This window comes from Artibeus jamaicensis, unplaced genomic scaffold, assembly GCF_021234435.1.
Source record: "Artibeus jamaicensis isolate MK-2021 breed Jamaican fruit bat unplaced genomic scaffold, CSHL_Jam_final scaffold_612, whole genome shotgun sequence".
In the NCBI taxonomy this organism is placed as follows: Eukaryota; Metazoa; Chordata; class Mammalia; order Chiroptera; family Phyllostomidae; genus Artibeus; species Artibeus jamaicensis.
In genome coordinates this window covers 1,126,358-1,141,763 of record NW_026522049.1, presented here as the reverse complement: position 1 = coordinate 1,141,763, position 15,406 = coordinate 1,126,358, and the positions used below count along the sequence as shown (strand labels likewise).

Genomic DNA, 15,406 nt, shown 5'->3' with positions numbered 1-15,406 from the left:
TATTTTAATCTGTTATAGTGATTAAATTACATTTATAGGTTTTAACACTAAACCACCACTATGTACTAAGATAGAACATTTGAGTGATTAGTAAACAAATTTAAACCTAGAACTCTGTATTGTAAAATTCTGTTGTCATCTGTTTTCATATTTTATGTTTAAAAAAGGATGGCTGCCAGGTAAGTTTGAAACCACAGGACAAATGGCCTTTTGAGGGTCTTTCACTCCACAATTCTCCAATTGCTGTTTGAATTATTTCAATTTCTCTAATCTCACCAGAAAAAGTGGCTTCACCTAGGTACTGATTCAGTGTGACAGAGTGCAAAACAGAGAATCAGCCAAGAGCTAGAAAGTATGACATCTAAGTGACAGAATTCCTGGCCTTTTTTTTTGAAATTTTATGAGTTTGAGCCAAACTGACTACATATACCAGGAAGCAAGGTCTGAAATACTCCCAGAAGGTCTTGGCTTGAAAGACATACTGACATCTTCAGCTTACGGGAGTGTAAGATCACGATATATCGTTATGACATTAGTCAGAGACAGATGTGACATGAACGGGAGTTCTCTGACAAAATTAGTGAAGCAGAAAACTACAGGACACGGAATCAAAACTGACTACCAGAAGAATAACAGAGAAAAGGCAATCCACTTGATTGTTAAGGTTTTCATTTTTATTTAATCAAAGACTGATGGATAAACATAAATACAGCACAATTACTTCAGATCATTCTTCATATCGTACACACAGATGAACCTGAAAGAAACCTGCAGTCAGCAATGAAATGCATACAGCTTTTCTTTCCCTTGCTCAAAAAAAAAAAAATTAAAAACACACAAACTTAAAATCTCATCAGCACACTCTCTCCTGTGACAAATGATTCAGACATAAATAGTGGGTGCAAAGAAACTATGTGCTAACATATGTATAACCTTTGTTAATGAAAAAACAGAAGCAGCCATAGTGATTAAGATACATTCAGTTACTGGTAACTAGCTGCGCCCTAGAGGGCATTATCCAAAGAGAGATCGTGCTGCAGAGAAAAGCTATATATACACACAATGAAAAAATAAACCGCAAGATTAACGCATGCATGTTTAATACTGGAAAAATCACAGCCCTCCAAAATTTCTCCCTGTTTGTTATAAAAGCCCTCTGCACTCAACTAAAATTAAAATGATCTTAAAAGGATAATACTTGTAAAGTTTACTTAAGTCTTTTTAGCCACAGAAACTGCAATGGAAATAAATGTTCAGAGTCATTTTCAAAACAAAAACAAAAATCTATTCTTCCGATGACATGCATGATTAAAAGGTCTATGCAAGATACAATGCTCTACATTCCCAATGACTAGGAAAAAAAAACCTCAAGTCAATTTTTAGTTTGCAGATGGTCAAAGGATTTTGTATTCCAGCAGGAGTTCAAATCTTCTGGATCTTTTCACCAACAACTACTGGATTTTCTTTTCTGATTTTCTCAGCAGCATCGGCTTTGTAATTGTAAGAGCAATTGTGTACATCTGAGTAACGGTGTACACCACAGTAAACATTTCCACACCGGCATTCAAACCCTGAAAGTGGATTAATACACATACCTGAGTTGGATGCAAGGTCTAAACATTAAGTTCCTTAGAATAATTAATGTTAAACAGATCATGTATATAGGGCAACAATCTAAACCATCATTCTAAACAAGCAGTTTCGCAACCAGGAACATTCTACACATTCTCAAAGTTCAGGAGCTGATAGCTTCATACCTTGTACCAGGTTCGTACCTGAGCAAATCGTAACCACTTCCCTGAGCTCCGGTGTTCTGACCTATGGTATGGCCACAGCTCCTTCCCACTGAAAACAGCTCACTGCGTTGCAACTGTGCAACACTTCTCAAATTCAATGACTACAATGTGCAAATATGCTTGCTGTCAGAAGGCAATCTTCAAACTTAACTAAGAAAGATGAAATGACCCCTCTGGCAGAACTGCTAACAAGTAACACGGCACCCGTGCCAGATCTCCTCTCCTTGGCTCATGTCCCATGGAAGAGTGAACTGGACTGTGGCTGGGTCATTAAGACCACGGGGCCTGGAGTCAGGGAGCCTAAGCATGAATCTCCTTACTAACATAGACGCAAACTACCTAAGTCTCTCTGAGCCTCCATGTCTGCAACTGTAGTTTTAGTTCCTGCACTGATTAAATGAGGAATGTATTAAGCACTTACCACATAGTAAACACTCAAACAAATGCCACTTAGTTTAGGAAAATGTGCAAAGTTGAAGCCAAAATAAATATAAGGAAGGTGGACAGTCTTTACAGAAAACTGGTCCTGCCATCCAAATGGGACTTTACGGTGTGATGAAATTATTGGAAACGGAACACAGAAATCAGTATTTTAACACTGACATGTGCTGTAAACTTCCTTTACCATATTTTTTAACTATTTAATTTTATATCTGTAACTTTTTAATGCCGAATGAAAAATGAAACCAACACTAACCCCAGACTGACAGATTGGACAAGATGAGAATTAGTACGTCTCAGCCCTCCAATCATGAAGTTTGAGGGATACTGGGATTTAGAAAGACTATATTTGATATTAAATATGTGTATTTTCAAATGTGTTATTTCTTCATGTTTGGATGGGCCAGATTTAAACATCTTTGATAATCAGACTAGAAATCTCCTTTCCTCTTTACCTCCAACCTATTCCTTAGTTAGAGAAACCTCCTTAAAACATAACTCTGCTCAAAATCTTATCTGCTCTTTTCTCAACACAATGCCTGGCACATAGTAGACAATAAATGGTCCCTACTGCAACTGCTTCCCTCAAACTGACCAGTCCACAGCATTAGCCTGGTCTCTGTGGTCTGACCTTGCCACCGCCTCCTTCCCCACTGCTGCCCGGGATGTGCCCTGTCCTTTCCAATCTCCACGTTTTCCTTCAAAAGGTCTCCCTTCTGGCTGAAATGGCCTTGTTTCCATCAGTTGTAAGTCCTGCTCATCTTTCAAGTCCCAGCTGACACAGTCTGCCTTCGTGACACTTTCCTCGATGAGCCTCTTCTCCTCCTCTCTTACATGAATCACTCACTCCCCGAATTCCCAAACCAGTCTCCCCGACTACACTTGATGTGCTTCCTGTACTAAATACCCAAGTAGTATCTTGAACCCTCTTTCCTCCCTGTGCTATTAACAGCGCCATCAGCTCTTAAACAGCACTCAGTCTGTACTGATTGAGTGGGACAGAGCAAGGCTAATTGCCTTACGTGTATGAACTCCCTGAACCCGCACAACCTATGATTAGCCCTTTATACCAAGCGCCTCGCGGCTCACTGGGCACCGACTCCTCTCTGACGCAGCCTCCAGCTCCTTGAAGGCAGGAGCCATATCGCCACCCGTTCAAAGCGCCTGGCACCCCAACCTAACTTGTCTAACACTCTCAAACTCAGATGAAATGATTTTTAAAAAGAAAACTATTCATTTCACTTTTAAGCATATAATTAAACCTACTTTTATTTAAGAAAATTCAGAAGCTGAAGCGTATCCAGTATTAACTCTTATGAAAACAGAAAAAAATCTTACTTGAAGGCAGTAATAGGTGTTATTTTAAAATACAATCCTAATTTTGAACCATTTGAATTGAGCCCTTACCAGTCAGTCCCACTTTCTTCCTGCACAAGAAACAGCGATTCTTTTTCTGTTTTGGTTTTTCAAGAGACTTGCTTTGCTCTTCAGATGGCTGCTGTGCCGTGTCTGAGACTGAAGCTGACGAAAACAGGAAGGTGGAGAAATGCAGTTATTCCATGGAGACATCTGGGTGGTTGCTGTCCCCCACCCCCACTGATCTGTTGGAGGATAACTGAGGGATTCATTTATTCATGGGAAGAACCTCACCTTAAGGTACAGAGTGGTTTATGTAACATGACCCTTTTTATGAAACATACGCAGATATGTATGTAATGTGTGCACTTGTGCAAAAAACATGCTGACACATTTGCAGGGTCTCTATTTTCTCATTTTTGCAACAATTATGTATTTGATCAATACAAGGCATACGCACACACACCTAAATACTTCCTGTGTATCCTAAGGGAGTGTGTAAGAAAATGGACCTATGCGAACTTCTAAGCATTGCTGGTATCAGAACTAAGTAGGCTTCTCGGAAAAACAGGCTGAAACCAAGATTCAGTAGAATACTAAGTATGGTTAAAATTTTCAGGATGTTTCACATAAAATCTTTAGAATGTTAGAAACAAGACAAGCTGATGAAATTTTGTAATGAGAACAGTAAATGGATGCATGTAAGTAGCGAAACGCAGGCCAGCTGCACTACAATTCAGATCAACGACCCCTGCTGTCACTAACTACTCCGGCCCTCCTGAGTGCTGTCACTGGACGCGACCTGCAACATGACCTCGCAGACATGACTCCTGGCTCTGAAATAGCGACTTGCCTTGGAACTAGTTCTCAACCTCCCCAATTTCATCGTGAGCCCTTCTTTTTTGGAATCTACTGCTCAATCTATGGCACTGTGGCAGGCCCTCTGCCCAGCTGCCCACAGCCCGTCCAAAAGGCCGACCTCTGTCTCCGTCATTTCATCTGGGCTGTCTCCTTCTTCTTAAGGTTGAGCTCAAGCACCTGTCCTCCAGGAAAGCTGTGATTCGGTTCTCTGCAGCTGCAGGGTAGTCCCTCGGACTACCCTGAAAAGTCCCCGACCACCACCGGGTAGTGCCAATGAGCCCCTCTTCAACCCACGAGGCCCACACTGCGGCCTTAAGTGACAACCTCACAAGGTGCCCTCCACTGTTTAGATTTTTTGACTCCCCACCCACCCCAGGCCCCTCGAGGTTTTTCTCATCCTTCCCTTTCCAGCCTCATCTCTCACCTTGCCTCTTGGATGCTGCATGCTCCAGACACAGTGAGGACATGTTGTTTCCCTGAATATATGGAACTCTCTTCTATATTTGGGCTTCTGTAAAAGTTGTCCTTTCTATAGGGAATACTTCTTCCACGCCCTTGTCCCTTTCTTTACCTACAATGTGATTACTGGACACCCAGGCATTCTGGGAGGCAGTTCTAGTAAAGTACACTACTGTTATTTTTGGCAGTTCTGGTATTTTTGAAACAGAATATGGACACATAAAGCCCTTCATTTTCTGTAACTAGATATCCCTAGAACGTAAGCTCCATGCAGGCAGGGCTACGTGTCTTGCTTACAATTTTTCCTCAGCACCTAGAACAGTTCTAGATAAGGCCGGGCTGTGTGCAAAGAGTTTAGAAAAGCTTTTCCTTGCAATCCAAAAAGAATCTACTCTATTTATTGTCTTTGAACTCTGTACATCATAGTATCTGATCTGTTTTCCCAATCACACTGAAATAAGCTGATACGACTAATATTTTATAATGGCAGTGACAACACCACCCTAAGATCGCACCTTTAACAGAACTGGTTTGCCTACCAAGACACGAACTCTGGGTGGTTTCTGGAGACGGAGAAGTGAGATGAGACACTCACCTGCTGGGCGGACAAATGCTACCGCAGACCACAAAAGCCTTTCACGGGATGAAACCTAGAGATGTGCCTATGTGGCTCCTCTGTAAATGAGTGAACACACAACCTTTCAAGTTCTGGAACAGTGGGCCTGAAAGCAAGGGCTCCAGTGTGTGGCCCATTAATGCCCCCCATATCTCCATAAGACTAGGGGAACCTTGGCTCATCTGACACTAGTGGCTGGTGGCCTGAAATGAAACAGTCACCAAATGAATTCACGGGCAAGATGTCAGCCCATCTGTAAAAGTCTCCAACTCCCAGAAATTACCTGTTTCCTCTGTTTCTATGTGAGATTTAAGGCCAAAGGCATGCCTGATCAAACTCTGTTATGTGAAGGAAATAATTCAATCCCTGAAAAGTGCCTTTCAGTGGACTGAAGGCCAAAGGACCACAATCTCACTGAACCTGAAGCCAAAATAAGAACAGTATCCTAAAAACAGGCAGTTTTTCATGTCGTGGAATGAGAACGGGAAGGAGAATGCCTGCTTGTTAATGATCAATGACAGGCGGCTGCTGGTGCTCCAGCCACGGGTCCTAAAGCGCCACTTGGGAGGCCACTGAAGGGCACAGCGTTTGCGAAACGCACTGCCCAGCACTTACTGACTTAATTTTAATGGGAATGGCAACTAGACAAAGTCTACTGGCCTCTACTTTGAATATACTTCAAAAAGCACCAGTCAGGTAAATTAGTGTCGCTACCCACATGCAGCATCACGTTCAGGAGCAACTCTGCTCTGGGTCCTGTACAAAGAAAGGAAAGGAGGGAGGGAGAGGGGGAGAGAACCTTTCCAGCTTTAGTTCCAACACACACTTGCCTGAAACGGCCACTCCAGCAACTACTGTTCTCCCTTTCTCAAATTTCATCTTTTCCTACCTGTACCTTTTTGCTCTCAATTACTTTTCCAGCAAAAAGCCCACCTTGCTGTGCCTGCCCTTCATATGCATGCAGTCACACAGCAGGAGCCTTCTGCACCCAGCCTCTTCATTGAGCGTGTTTTCAAAGTGTGCCCCTGCTGCAGCGCGTCCAGGACGTCACTCCTTCCGATGACTGAGTGACAATCTTGTGCATGTGGACACCACACTGGGTCCACCCACCTGCTGATGGCAGATGTGGGTTGTCTCCGCATGGTGACAGTTATGAACAATGCTCTGAACACTGTCAGTCAAGTTCCTGTGTGGCTGTCCTCAGGCTGGCACCTCAAGGTCTGGGTTACTGTAGCTTGTAGTCAGCCCTCCACCAACCTGGTTCTACTTTTCCTAGGCTGTTTGGGTTTGGCTGTTCGCACCCACTCTTTCAAATCTGAATAAATCTCATGTTTAATCTTCACAGCTCTCCTAAATTAGTCCCAAGGAACTAGTTCTCTGTGATTGTCTGAGCCACTGATTCAACAATTGGCCTGTTTGGACTCAGGAACCCTCGGAGTGGAGAATTCCACTCCCCTCTGCCACTCCACGCCGGACAATGACCCAGCTGTCCTAGAATGCTTCAGTGATGGAGAGCTCACCACCTCGAAGAGGCCTCATTCTACCACTGGAAAGCTGCGAGATTCCCTTATTGTTAACCTGCTATGATTCCCAAATCACTGGGGCATCACAGAGTAAAACTATCCTTTGTAGTTTACAAAGCTCATTTCACCTCCATTAGTTCACTGCCTTCCAACACCCTATAAGGTGGACATAGTTCTCAGTCTCCTTTAAAGGTAATGAAAATAAGGATCAGAGAAGTGGGGGTGCTGAGACTTGAAGACAACAGAACCTCCGGATCCAACCCCTCACTATTTACTGTGACCCTGCACCTGAGGGACTGAGAGGTTCAACAAAGAGTTGAGCATGTGGTTGAACAGGACAATCAAGTATGACATTTTAGAGTGCCCCAGAACACTTACAAATTTTTTTTCTTGTAAGTGACACTGTGTGAGATACTGTTATTTGTTAAATTAAAAGAAAACATAACTAAATGAGAAACATGCTATACAATATGCTAAATTCTGGGTTAAATGTGAGGAAAAGCTTTCAGAGTCATGAGAACAAAATGCTCACCTGGTGGCAACAGATCCTAATTATGAGGAGAAAACCCACAGAGAAAAAAGCTGTTCCAAGGACACTGCTCTGAGAACTCCAGGCAGAAATGTTAGGAAATTCTGGCTAAGGCACACAGTTGCTACCCATGTGCCCTCTTCCACCTGGGACAGTCTTCCTAGCAAAATACATTTTCCTGAGGGATGCACGTGGAGTAAAATAAGGAAGACAGATACCTGGGCAGGTCACCAAACCAGCCGATCCTACTCTGGGAACAGAGTGGGGCTGGACGCGCCATCAGCGACACACCCACACCCCAGCCCAGGGAGCAAAACAGCTGCTTCCGCAACCTAGAGTCATATGCCTGGGTTCCAGGCCCAGCTCAGATGACTGTGGCCTTGAGCCAAAGACCTTTTCTCCTTCTGTCTCCCACACAGGTGGAAAAAAATTATCTGCCTTTGTTGCTCTCAAGTACATTTACGTGTAATGAAGATGCGGTCCATACATAGATTCACACCTGTGTGCAAGTTTTCTAGTAAGACATTCTTAATTCAACAGTATAAGCAAGATATTTTTGAAAACTAGGCTCAGAGATTTTACACATTGAAAACAAATCCTCTCAAATGCAGATGAAAGTCACACCAAATTTTTCAAAGATTCTTCTATGCAGAAATTATGAATGCTGATTTTTGAAATATACTTAAAAGTTAATACTGGTTTAACCTAAAAGCCACTGAGAAAAACGAGTTTTTAAAATTTTAGCTGCCACTTCCCCATACAATTTCTCTTACTATGTCATCGACACCACCTTTTGAATTAATGCGCTCAGGGCTAGGTACAGAAAACTCTATTTTTCTCCAAACCCACCAAACACTACAAAACCATTTCGTCTTGGGAGAGTTCACCAAGTTACAACCCTCACTCCTGGTCGGACTCGTCCAGCAGTGGCCACTGTCTTCTTTGGCAGCGCCGTTCTGTCCCTACCAGTGCTGTAAAGTGTGTTCTGTTGTCAGAGTTAGGTGATGTCTTCCTGAGTCACAGCCCGTGCCCCTTCTTCCTTATTTGCTCTCTGCTAAAACTGCTAGGCAGCCCCTGCTTCCTGAAACGGCCCCCAGCCCCTGTGGTCTGGCACTAGCCAGGAGCATCCAGATGACTGTTCTCACGGGCCCACTTGCTTCTCCTGATCTGAGCCTCTCATTCTCGACCTGCGCCAAGGGTTCCCAAACCTCAGCCCTGCCACTGATCACACGTTTACCACTGATCACCTGAACTGACCACCACCTCCAACTGAACTCTTTAAATTGTGAAATTTGATTACTTTCAACTTACTCGATCTAAAATCTTATTAACCATAATGCTTCTTTCAGCTTCTCTGTCTAAAGCAACCACACCATTGCAACTGCCACAAAACTGAGAGCTTTATCACCTCCCTTGTCTTATTCCTAAGCCCAGTGGATAACTAAATCTTGAGAATTTTTCTATTTCTGCTTAAAAATATCCCTTATGTCTGCCCTTCCTTAAACATTTCTAGTTAACTAGAAATCAAACTATTCACTTGTAACATTTATGAACTGATACTATGTTGGGTGGACCAGAATATGAATGTTGGCCACATAATGTATTTTCTTACTATAGCAAAACTGGCAAAAAGGCGATTTATGCTAATTATTGGGTGGGCATGAAATCAAAGCAAGGGATTAGCTGGTGTAGCTGATTTGCACTGTAGCAAACCGAAGCTAAGATTGACAGGGTATCTGTCATCCCCACGTAAGCACCATGCACAGCTGAAGGTCCCATCGGCCAGGAGGTCCTCTCTCTGCCGCGCATGCTGCAGACAAACCAACGCGCTGCGCGCCCTGGGGCCTGCCTTTGCAGGGCGCCCGTCCTCAGTGGGCGCGGTCGCACTCGTGGGATGTAACTCATGAAGCCCAGGTTGTTGAGCAAAGGCCTCGTCTACTCTCCCTGCCCTCGAAGAAAGCCTTCCTACCAGTCCCAGTCTTCCTGGATCCCCCGGCCCCACGCGATGGCGGTAAGAGCATGAGCAAGAACAAGAGACGCCACCTGTAAATGCAAGTGACCGAATGTGGTGTCGTGCTGGAGCCCAAGATGGGGAGAGAGGGTGACTGCCAGTCAAGTGAGACAGTCTCTTAGAAAACCTGAGTAAGAAACAAGATTCCTCTCAAATCGGCAGCCCCAGTTTGCTTGGAGAGGACGAGCTATTTAGATTAAACTGGCTGAAATAATAATAGATAATGATGTAACACGACCACTCATTCATTTAAATGTATTTCTCAAACTAAACAGATTTTGAAGTTTCTAAGCTTATGCTGATGAGACAATTTTATATAAGTGGGAAATGGTTCCCAACAGTTCAGTAAATTAAATATTTCAGGATATAAAATATTCTGCTCATAAAGAAAATAAACATAAAAATGTTAAAACGTGAGGCTGGTCATTTAAAAATCAGATGCACCTAGAACAGGGCCCGACCTGTGATACTGAAGCGTTAAGTAAATGACATGCTAGTTCATATGCAAACCTTGCAGGTCTTCTGTTTCAGGTAGTGCTTTGTCCGCAGATGTGCTGTCCACTTGGGAAGATGCTACAGATTCTGATAAAAGTGACTGATTTGATACAGGACTAGAAAGCAAAAATATTTAGATTTTAAAAGATCATCTCTATGCATGAACAGTCGCTAACGTGATACAAGGAAAAGTTCAACATATCCAAGCAGGTTGTTAAGACAAGTAACACAAAATACTTTTCATAATTTAAACATAACCACAGAGTTCCGGAACTAGGGACTAATATGGACCAGAAGTGTCCCGCTTTGGAAATCAAGGCACAGCGCATCCTCTGCGTGTGAGTTCAGTTAATGCCAACGGACGGCACGATGAGGACACGCACGAGGAACCCGAACACAAAGTGGTGAACGGTATCCTGACCAACGGGACTGAACAGCCCCGTCATGAACTGGAAAAAACACCATGGAGCCGGCCGGGTAGCAGGCTGTCCTGATGCACCAAGGTTACAGGTTTGACCCCAGGTCAGGGCACATGCAAGAATCAACCAATGAGTGCATCAATAAGTGGTAACAACGAAGGAATGCCTCTCTCTCTCTCTCTCTCAAATCAATTTAAAATTGTAAAAAATAAAGAAACTATGGAGTAGAAACTTAGTACTGGTTTCCTAACAGAAGGGTAAAAATAAAACAAATATTCTGTATTTTCAGACTTCTACATTACATAACTTCAAAGTTAAAAAGAAAAAATATGCTACAACACAAATAATAACTACCATATCATGATATAAAACAGAGAAAACTTGTGACAAGACTATTTTTAAAAATAAATACTAGGCCCTGGCTGGTGTAGCTCAGTGGATTGAGCGCAGGCCTGTGAACCAAAGGTTCGCGGTTCCATTCCCAGTCAGGGCACATGCCTGGGTTGCAGGCCAGTTCCCAGTGGGGGACACATGAGAGGCAACTATACATTGATATTTCTCTCCCTCTCTCCTTCCCTTTCCCTCTAAAAATAAATAAATACAATCTTTTAAAAAATAGAAATATTAGTTGCAGAGTAAGACTGTAATGAGAAGAACCAGCATGGTACAAAGGGATTCAGGGGTGGGCTCGATTACATGAGGGGCAGGAATAAGGGAAAGGCTACCTGAAAAGGAAATCTGGGACTTAAAGGACGACGACCCCCCCCCCCGACCCTCCCTCCACATAAAAACAAACAGCCGACTCTGACTAGTCATTGCTGACGATGAGGCAGATACAAGTTCAGGACAGGTCAGCTCATGTGGTTCTGGCCAATAGGGCTGAGCCCACACGGAACACGTCCCTTTCTCTCCCGTGGCGTGCCGTCCCCACCCGAGGCCGCCCCCTACCTTGGCTGCACAGATGGAGACATGGAGTCTAGCGCGGACTGCGCCTCCGGGACGCTGCTGTCTGTGCACGGGACTGGTAGGGACTCGGACAGACTACTGACGGAGGTCGCTGCAACGGCACCACATTTCGCATTAGTGACTCTGCGCTCTGGGCAGTCCCACACCTTGTCTAAAAGAATCGAGATCGGTTTTCCACAAAATGTAGTGTACGAACTTTGTTTAACTGTACAATACGCTGGTTTATTTCTTTTAGTTAAAGTTTCCTTAATACTATAGTTATCCAGTGAAAATACATTTATTTTAACCATGAAGGAGGAAACCATATACAAACTGTGTATAACAATAAACTAAAGTCCCGTTTATCAGACCCGAATGCCAGCAAACCCTTTAACTCACAGACAGCTTCCAAGTACCAGAGCAGATACGAGGTATTTACAATAAAAGATAATTTAGTAAGTACTAAGGGAAACCTAAGTTCAGAATTAAAATCTGTTCTCAGCATATTAGATTACACTATTTTCCCTATTCTTCATAAGGCAGATATGTAGATTGTGATTTGATTTCAGAAACAGTAATTTATATTGATTTGATCTTAGCCTTAAGAAAAACTGGAGAAGTTCTGATTCAATGGTTTTAACTTTTGGCTAGAGCATGAAGCAATGGCAAGAAAGGCTCCATACAAAATTTTAAATGCACTAAGTATCGGCCTGCGTGTTCATCACCCGCAGAAACCTATGTTCCTAGGCACTACCTTACATGAGCACCATCCCAAACGAGGACTAGTTACACCTTCTTTTCGCAAAGCTTACACTCGCAATCCTCACGACCCTTCTTACTCGACTGCGGACACTTTGAAAGCCCGCCTCAATTCCAGGAGACTCCTTTGACTCGCAAAGCCAGAGAACTCCGGTGACTGGGGTGGACACTCCTTACTCTGAGTCACACTGCTCTGCCCCTCCGTCCTGGTGGGGAACACTTCCTGCAAAGCCAGCTGTGGCTGTTCATCAGCCACTCTTTCCTTCTACAGCTGTTCTGACTGCAGAAGTCATCCACGACCAAAGAACCAGGGCCCCCTGTCACCCTTGTTCCCTAACCTTACTTTCCAAGGGAGGTCAGTGTACTGGAAGTACACCTTTACTTTAATAAGATAATGGAGTTTTGTAGCACCGCAAGTAAGACTGGGAAATGGATTTATGGTAGTTATTTTCAATGGGAAAAATACCCGTATCCCTGTTTCCCTACCACTGATAACCACAGTAGGTAACGAAACATTTTCCTGATCTGAACTTAGTACAGTGAAGTGCAATGTCAGGGCAGGAAGGGTGTTGGGTTCACGGTGTGACCCAGGTGCATCTCCCTGCTGAACGGTGCTTTGGCCAGATTACTTACCAGGTGGGCTTATTCTATCATTACTACTATTCTGTCGTTGAAGATGTTCTTTGTAGCACACTGAACACATGCCGTTTGTACGAGGGTTTCCATAAAATCCGCAGCCAGTGGAACAAAGCATAGGCACTTGGCTGTGATTAGTTTCTTGAGCCATGTTCCTCTGTTGCACACCTGAAATTTACAAAGAATTAACAAAAGAAGTCACACACTGCAATCATACATTACCCACGTTTGCTTTATATGATAAAGAAAACCCCACATACACTCCCCTATAAACTCTCTATGTAGCTGTCAAGACTGGGGGCTAAGATACAGAAAGACACAAAAACTAAAGGACACAAACAGAGCTTGCATCACTGACCCACTGCACACAAGCAGGTCTGGACTAGCTCAGAAAGTAAAAAGAGCTGACAGAGAAAGGCTCCTGTTTGGAAGATTCCACACCATCAGATGTTAAGGGAAACCCCGTTAAGTCCAGTTTGAATCCCCAGTGATAAGAAATGTACAAGTTTTGCTGTATTATACTATTAATTTTTAAACTTTTAAACCTTAGTCCAAGTTCATGTTTAAACCTGTATAATTTCTTCCGTTTGAAAAGCATTTAACATAATAGCAATGCTGGTGAAGCTGCAGAGAAGTGGGCAGAACGAAAATGTTGAAAATGAGAAGCTGGTTCCATCTGGTTGGAAAGCAATCTGACAATTCACCCTGAGACCCCTGCAAAAAATCACCCTTTGAGCCACTCATTCTCCATGACAGTGTTCAACAGCATAACTAAGGTGTACTCAGAAAAAGGCACAGGCACGACCTGAAGTGTATAAACAACAGGTGGACAATTAGGGCAAAGAGGGTATCTATTAATCATCAGAAAGGACGGAGAAGAGCATGTCAAGGACAGCGAAGCAAAGGATGATCTTTTCTGATCTGCACCTTTTCTGTAATTTTAAGAACGAAGACAATACTTCCTATTTAAAAGTTAAAAAATCTCAGACAGAGGAACAGTTTGGAAACCATGTAAAGGCAAAAATCAATTGGAGCAGATGGAAGAATCCAACGTGCCGTTTCCCTCATAAAGCAAGCGGCTCTTTCAGCATGAACGATACGACAGAAGGTACGTAACAAGCTCTTATTTGACAAGTTCCCAGGTGAAATGAAGGTGTGTGTACATTTAAGATGAGTCTATGTTCAAGGAATGTTGAAACATGAGAGGGCCATGTTTTGCCACTGAGGTTTCCTTGGCCTGATAAAGGATGAGGGAAAGCCTTCATTCAACTCACCATAACCCTGTCCACCACAATCATCTGTTCTGTCAGAACAGACTGGTGTGGGGTGCAGGGATGTCCTGCGGATTTCAGAACCAAGAGCAGTAACACACTTGACTGGATTACGAAACAAAGCAGCGTGTTTATCATATCCCTCTAAACAAATGCCATACAATTGTTGAGGATATCTAGACCTTTAGCCTGAGAACACAATCTGGGATTTTATCCTCACTCCATGAGGGCAAGTCAGTTCAGGGTCCAATCTTTGCTGCTGTGGTACACACATGCTGCTTTAGGTGCCTCCCTCTCCTGCAGGTCTGTAGTAACAATGATCAGCCAGAAAAGCTAACAGCAAATATTTTCCTGATTTAGGGCCTCTGTCCCTCAAGGACAGTGAGCTTGTCAGGTTTGGGTGTCAGGGCAATGGCTTGAGGCCACGTACACAGCTGGGAGGGGCTGGCTGGCACTGGGACTCCGGACAGGCAGTTTGGCTCCAAAGTCCGCGCTCCACACCGGCGGCTCTCCGAGTGTGTGCCACGGACCCAGGGAGCTCAAACTGCGTTGGCACTAAGCTAACCAGCCATTATGGTGACATGTACAAAAGCGACAGTGTATAACCGCAGCAGCCTGACCCTCCAAATCCTGACAGAGGCACCATAGTGTAATGTGCTCACAGTAAAGTTAACTTTTTAAGTCTCCACCCAGAACACACGTCTTGTTAGTGTTTTGTGTGGTGAACTGGGCTGCAGGCAGAAAGCACTCCTGCAGCGCAGAGGTGTGGTAGCTGTGGGAGAAAATGCACGTGTGCACTGTTCGTGCTGTAAGCTGACTGGGTCGTCTCTCTTACGGAACATGTTCTTTATTTCTAAGAAGACCAGCAAACTAGTTATTCAGACTTGAGTATATGGCAGACATTATCTCAAAAATGAACAAAGTGAGCCTGTCACCGCAAGAAAAACAACTAACAGTACTTATGGCTAAGGACAACATTTAAGTAAAAATAGTCTTGGCAAGTGCCTCCGATTCCTTTCTGCTGGGATCAGCGGTGAGGTTAATGGCATGTGAGTAGCTGGTACTGTATCAACATTTGGAAGAGCAGTGCAAGCCCATGAACCAGTATTTCCCAGGTGACCAAGGTACAGTGGTACAAACTGATCCACAGACAAAAGATCTACTCAAAGTGAAAGATGAATGAACTTTAAAGTAATGGAACAAAAAGTTTTTATATAGTTTGAGCTTCTACACTGCATGCATCCCCTTAAGAAACTACAATCTGTTTTAGTGTAATACCAGAGAAGAAC

At 43.6% G+C, this 15,406-nt stretch overlaps 1 protein-coding gene across 7 annotated transcripts in view; it reads right to left on the bottom strand.

The window, feature by feature from the left end:
* Positions 1 to 652: 652 nt before the first annotated feature.
* Positions 653 to 15,406, bottom strand: part of ZFAND6 (zinc finger AN1-type containing 6) — a 47,195-nt gene continuing 32,441 nt past the window's right edge. For 5 of the 7 annotated variants that reach the window (XM_037164215.2, XM_037164216.2, XM_037164218.2 and 2 more), the window contains exons 2-6: positions 12,844 to 13,014; positions 11,455 to 11,623; positions 10,103 to 10,203; positions 3,645 to 3,758; positions 653 to 1,571 (exon numbers count right to left, since the gene is read on the bottom strand). In XM_037164215.2, coding sequence (XP_037020110.2) covers positions 1,423 to 1,571; positions 3,645 to 3,758; positions 10,103 to 10,203; positions 11,455 to 11,623; positions 12,844 to 12,997 — 687 coding nt within the window. In that variant the 5' untranslated portion in view covers positions 12,998 to 13,014 and the 3' untranslated portion in view covers positions 653 to 1,422. The remainder of the gene's footprint in view (positions 1,572 to 3,644; positions 3,759 to 10,102; positions 10,204 to 11,454; positions 11,624 to 12,843; positions 13,015 to 15,406) is intronic. The other 2 variants (XM_037164219.2, XM_053658963.1) reach the window with 1 other exon arrangement.